At 61.8% G+C, this 6,208-nt stretch overlaps 1 protein-coding gene across 1 annotated transcript in view; it reads right to left on the minus strand.

The window, feature by feature from the left end:
* The window catches only part of LTBP4 (latent transforming growth factor beta binding protein 4), a 30,461-nt gene that overhangs the window by 20,025 nt on the left and 4,228 nt on the right, over positions 1-6,208 (minus strand). The window contains exons 5-10 of the mRNA XM_004390851.1: positions 2,091-2,282; positions 1,695-1,942; positions 1,516-1,618; positions 1,063-1,137; positions 845-967; positions 113-277 (exon numbers count right to left, since the gene is read on the minus strand). Of these exons, the coding sequence (XP_004390908.1) occupies positions 113-277; positions 845-967; positions 1,063-1,137; positions 1,516-1,618; positions 1,695-1,942; positions 2,091-2,282 (906 nt within the window). The remainder of the gene's footprint in view (positions 1-112; positions 278-844; positions 968-1,062; positions 1,138-1,515; positions 1,619-1,694; positions 1,943-2,090; positions 2,283-6,208) is intronic.

Consider the following 6,208-nt stretch of genomic DNA (forward strand, 5'->3'; position numbering starts at 1 on the left):
GTTGGGGGTAAGACCGAGGACAGTGGGTAGCATGCCTCTGGGTCTAGGGCGGGGCCTACACTGAGCGCTGTGTGTGTCACATCTGGGACGGGCTGGGGCAGGAGGCGATCACCTGAGCCGAAGGGTGGGCAGAGCTGGCAGCCCCGGCCCCAGGCCTTGCCTACTCGGCTACAGCAGCAGATCTGTTTGGTGATGTTGCGCAGGATGGGCAGCGAGCAGCCGCCCTCGCGAAGCACGCGGAAGCAGGGCCCCTTTGCCTCCGAGATCACGTGTTGAGCTGGGGAATAGGAAGGGGAAGGAAACTAGTTAGGGCGGGGCTGGGGTTTGGCGGAGCAGAGGGATCTCACAGGCAGGGGAATGGTCCCCAGGGAGGGTTTGGTGGCTGTGAAGGACGTTTGGGAGGGGTCCAAGGCAGTCTGACGGGAGGCCAAAAGGGGTCTGGAGGTCTGAGAACTGTTTGGGGGCATGAAGGGGGCTGAAGAAGAGCTGAGGGGATCTGAGGACCTGGGGGGGGGGATGGGGGATGGTCTTAGAGGGATATGAGGATCTGAAGATGGCTTGGTGGTCCAAGGGGGAGTGGGGCGACTTGGGAGCCGGAGGGGAGCTGAAGATAGTCTGTGGATGTGAAGGGGTCCGTGGATCCAAAACGTTTTGAGGAGTTCTTAAGAGGATCTGAGGGTGTTCTGAGCCGAGTGTGAAGAAGGTCCAGGGAGTCTGAGAGTATATGAGGGTCTGAGAAGTTCTGCAGGGCATCTAAGAGTGAAGGGGGCTCTGAGGGAAGCAGAGGCCCTGGATATGGTCTGGGGGCATGTGATGCGGCCTCAGCCTCCTCCTGGAAGCTCACAGATGCAGCTGCTGCGGGACGAGTCGAGCAGGAAGCCATCGGGGCACACACATGTGTACCCGCCGTGCGTGTTCGCGCACTCCCCGTGCTGACAGCGCCCTGGGGTCGCGCACTCGTCCACATCTGATAGGAATGGGGAGGTCACAGTGAGGTCCCGGACCGCAGCCCCTCCCCCAGCAAAGCCCAGCCCCTGCCTCACTCCTACCCGACCATCTCACCTTCACAGGACCCATTAACCCTTTCAAAGCCTGCTGGACACGGTCTATCTGGGGCGCCCACTTGGTTGGAGTTCCCTGTGGAGAGACGAGGAGGATGGGCCTGGGACGGGTGGAAGGGAGTGGGCGAGCTGAAGGTGGGGAGCCTGAAAGGTGCTGGGTGTGGCTTGAATGCACGGTCAGCCCTAGGTTGGATGTCTGACAGGGTAAACTGGGAGGTTCCAGAAGTGCATGAGTGCAGCCAAAGCACAAAGATGGGGTGAGAACCGAGTGGCCAAAGTCAGAAGCTGGGGATGGGTCGTCCCAGAACGTTATGGACGAGTCTACACTGGAAATCCTTGCCACAACGGAGTGGGCGTGCCTAGAACTTGTGCACGTGGTTTAAATATAAACAGGGTAAGCGGGGCTCAAACCCCTCCCCAGCTCCGCGATCCTCGGATACGTCCTGGGGCTTACCCAGGTGCTCCGAGCACGGCAGACAGTCGTGAACTCCCCAGGCCAAGCCGGCCCCTCGGCAGCAAACTTCTTGCGTCCGAAGCCCGGGCAGCGGGGACGCACACTGTAGGGAAGTGTTGGGTGAGCGCGCCCCCGCGCGTTGGCACGCTCCAGGCCCCTCCCCACTGGCCTCTGCTCACTTCGCTTCCTCGCAGCTCCCGAAAGCAGTAACCGTAGCCGGAGGAATCCGAGTAGCCGTCCTCGCGGGGCGCGCTCTGTCCCAGCACGGTGTAAGGTGCCGCCGCCTCCGCCCGCGCCGCCGCCTCCGCCCGCGCCACGGCCTCGGCGTCCGTCTCCGCCCAAGGCCCAGACACACGCTCCACCTGGTGCACCACCACGGACGCCTCCTGCGGATGCTCCACGTGGACGCTCACCATAGACGCCACGCCTGGCAGGAGGCAGGGCCGGGCAAGACTAGGAGTGGGGGCAGGGGCGAGCTAGGGACAGGTACTTAGGGGCGGGAAAAATGGGGGTCAGAGGAAAGGTGAGGTGGTGGGCAGAGGGTCGGACGGGACTCCGGCGGCACTCTTCCTCACCGTGTTCGTCATCGCGATGGTTGACCAGTGGCATCGTGTACACGGAGCGGGTGAGGCCTGGCATGGCCGGGGCCGGAGGTCGGGCGCCCGATGAGTACAGCTGGCAGAACTTGCCCGCGAAGTCCGGGGGACAGAGGCAGCGGTCCGGCTTTACGCACACACCGCCGTTGTGACAGATCAAGGGACATAGGACTAGGGGGAAAGCGGGAACACTCAAGGTCGGCACCCCTCCCTAGGCACCTCTGGGGCCAGGGCACTCAAGCTAGCTCAGTCCTCTGTGTTATAACTACGCCTTCAGGCTTATTAACCCACTGCCGCAGTGTCGATTCCGACTCATAGCGACCTTAGGACAGAGTAGACTGTCTCATAGGGTTTCCAAGGCTGTAAATCTTTTACAGAAGCAGACTGCCACCTTCTTCTCCCGCAGAGTGGCTGGTAGATTCGAACCTCCAACCTCTCGGTTAGCAGCCGAGCTGCACCACCAGGGCTACTAGGCTTAGTAGGTTCTAAAACGCTGTTCCCTAGCTGTCTTGTGGCCTTGCCCCAACTCAGGCCACCTGTATGGGCCCAGCCCAGTCGTTCAGCTCTGTGGTATAGCCCCGCCCATTGGGTGGGCTCGCCACGCCCTAAGGTGCATTTTCTTACTTTCCTGTCGCCATGGCCCCTCGCTCTAGTCCAGCAGATCCCACTTTCTGAGTCCACGGCGTCCCAGACCTGCCTAGACAGGTTCAGTCCCGCCCACTATGTTTCGTTAGCGTTTTAGCCCCGCCCACCCCGTAGTCTGGTTGGGTGCTATGCTGTTCCAGCCTCGCCCACCCAGCGAGGGCCCCTTCCATTGACTCAAACCACATTTTAGCCACTCCCAGGCACGACCGCCCTTCCCGACTCTGTCTCCAGAGCATTCTAGGCCCGCCCACACCCCTTGTGGCCGGGTCCACAGTGTCCCAGCTCCGCCCACTGGCTGTGAGCCCCCTTCTAGCTCCGCCCACTCTACCTTCAACTACCCGCGTGATCCGAAACCCCGCCTATCAGGGCGTCTAACCTGACAGCCTTTAGCCCCGCCCACCTCCCTTTTCTCCCTCAGATTTGTCCAGGCTCGCTCACACCGCCTCCCGGCTCTCCAGGCGTCCTAGGTCGGCCCACGGGGCTTTGTCCCCGCCCACCTTCCCTTCGGCCGGGGCTTCGGAGTTCTAGCCCCGCCTTCTCGCCTTCGGTAGCTCCGGGGCGTGGCCCCGAGCGGGAACGCGTCTCCTCTCCCCTCAGCGCGCCCTCGCTGGGCCCCAGGCCACCTCCGGGCGGGGCCCTGCCAGCTGTCCGGCGGGGTAAACAAAGAGAGGGGTGCGGCGGGGGCAGGGCGGTGGCTCCGCATTCCGGACCCTTGGGGAGCCCCGGGTCCACTGAGCCAAAGAGGTCGTACGTGTTCTGCGAGAGCACCCCCTCCCTCTCTCCCCTGGGGCGGCTGGAGAACAGCTGGAGACAGCTGTGCGGAGGGGAGGGAGGGGACAGGAGGCCGGGGCGGTCCAGGGAGGCGTGTGTGAGACTGTGAGCCACCCGTGGAGGAGAGGGGAAAGCCCCCTCAGTTTAGAAGGGGAAGGGGGCTAGAGACCTGGAAGGAGATCAGCTAGAGGGCAGCAGTCTGCGTTTCGAAGATGGCTCGAGGTTTCTGGAATGGAGAGGGAGCCTAGCCTGGAGGAAACTGAGGTGACCTGACAAGAGAAAGGTCCTCCTAATTCTTTTGGGGCAAGTTACCTAGAAAACAGAACTCTGGTGCCTTCTAGGAGGTGGCCAGTTTGAGGGCGCTGAGAACAGGGCTTAGATGAATAAATCGGACTCCTGGGGTTCCCCAGCATATGAGTGGCTGGGAAGACCCGAGGATATTGAGAAGCCCCCCTTCCTCAGCTAAGGGATTAGTCTTTTAAGGACTGCCTGTTGGGAGCACTGTGGAGTCCTTTAGGGAGACTCAGCTATAGAGACCAACTCTGGGGTCCTCCGAAGAGAGAGGTTCAGAGGTTCCTTGGGAAGGCCATCAGCTGCAAGAGCAAAACTTGGAGACACAGGAAATTTGGAATCTACAGTGAGACTCTGGAGCCCTGGTTGCACAGTGGTTAAGAGCTCGGCTGCTAAAGGGTCAGCAGTTCGAATCCACTAGCTTCTCCTCAGAAACCCTGTGGGGCAGTTCTACTCTGCCCTATAGGGTTGCTATGAATTGGAATCCACTTGATGGCAACATTTTTTGTTTGTTTGTTTTTGATGAGACTCTGGTAGGCTCAGCTGGAAATAGAAGAAAATGACAGCCTTTTGTAGAAGAGAATTCAGTGGAGAGGGAAGTCACCACTCTATCGGGCTCGTAATTGTAATCTGGGGTTTCTTCTGAAAGTGGGGAGGGATGGACAGGATTACAGAGTTCTGTAGTGAGGGGCCCAGTTTAGGGGGGGGTTACCTAGGAAGGATGGAAGGGAACTTCGCTGGAGGAGCTGGTCTCTGGAGTCTGTTGACAGGGGTGGGGAAAGGACTTGGGGATCTGCAGGCAAGGACTCTGGAGTCCCCCAGCTGAGGGAGTCAGGCCAGAACTCCAGGGTGCTCTAATGGGGATCCTTAGTTAAGTGGTAGGATCTAGGAGAGGCTGAACCACAATCAAGATTTCAGATGGGAAGGGGTCTCTGCTGGGGGTCATGGGAACCCAACCAGGCTTTGGGGTACATTTCCCAGCCTCCAAGGCATTTCTCCACCTACTCTTGGCCTGAATGCAGGTCCCCAGCCCAGCTGCCTGAGGGTGCCCACACCCTGGGTGGGCCGCTAGACTGGCATGGCCTACTCCAGTCCCCAAGCCCCTGGAGGAGTGGGGAGCTGAGGACATCGGGGTCCTGCCAAGGACAGTCCCCCTTCACATTTTCCTCCTTGCGCCTCCAGAGGCCTGGTACCCGCCTGGGCACGGTGTCTGGCACCGGCCGGGGCGAGTTTGGGCTGGGTCGGAGGGAGTGGAGGAAGGAGGGAGGAAGGGGAGGAGAGAGGGAGTGGCAGCGGGCGGGGGCTCAGGCGGGAGATGAGCTCACGCCGGCCGGGCTGGGCTGGCTGGGGGCCAGGCTGGGCGAGTTTTCGGCGCCAGGGGCCCACACTCCCCACTCCAAAGGGCCTAAGGGTGGGGGCAGGGCGGCCCCGACCCTGAAGGGCCCGCCCACCCCGAGGGTCACCAGGTGACTCGCCTTCCCCACCTCACCTGAACCCCAGAGGCTCCCCACCTCCCGGGGTGTCTGGTGCTTGCCCTTCTCCCATCCCCTCTGTCCCCAGGGGGCGCCCCTTCCCCTAGGCCTATCTGGTTTTCTCCGGCATGTGGGACCTCTTGCAATTCAGGGTCCTGCAGAGAACCCCTTTCTGGGCCCTTTTCCTCTCAGCTCTGGGGATCAACTTCCCTCATCCCAGTCCCCCGCCTCACAGGCACTCCCATCCCGACTCCTCTAGTTCCTCTCACTCAAAGATGCAGAAACTGAGACACCCTTCCCACGCGGCCCTAAAAACTCCCTCAGTCCCCAGGGACCTCTTACTTTCAGAATTCAGGGCCCCGTCCCAAATGCTCCCAAGCCCCTCAATTCTCGTATCCCCACCTTGACTCAGAGGCGTGAAAGCTGGCCCCATTCCCCTCACGTGAGACGCCGCAGGTCCCTGAGAGCCCTCATTGCTTGCAAAGGTCGGGACCATCAGGACCAACTTCCACAAGCCAAGAATTTGCGGCTTCCTTCGCCAAGTACCCTAGGAATTCCTCAGCACTCCTGGACATGGAATCTGGGCTCCTTCTCCCGAGGGAACTGTCTGCCCATCCCCAGAGATCCTCCTCCCTCGGGACTCCCTCCCTCGGGACCACCTCCCCGCACTCACAGGCGCGGAAGCCGGTTCCCCCCGGGGCCGCCCCGCCGGGTGCGCCGCTGTCCACGCTGGTGGCGTTGCGGAGCGCGCAGGTCGGGGTACAGCGGGGGCCGGTGGGCCCATGGACGCAGCGCAGGCTGCATACGGCCGGGGTGAAGCGCACGCGGAGGCGCTCTCGCTGCCGGCCCAGCCCGGGCTTCGGCCAGAGCAGCGCCAGCAGCGCCAATAGCGACACCCAGAGCAGCCGCGCGCCTCCC

Source organism: Trichechus manatus, unplaced genomic scaffold (genome assembly GCF_000243295.1).
Source record: "Trichechus manatus latirostris isolate Lorelei unplaced genomic scaffold, TriManLat1.0 scaffold00338, whole genome shotgun sequence".
NCBI lineage: Eukaryota > Metazoa > Chordata > Mammalia > Sirenia > Trichechidae > Trichechus > Trichechus manatus.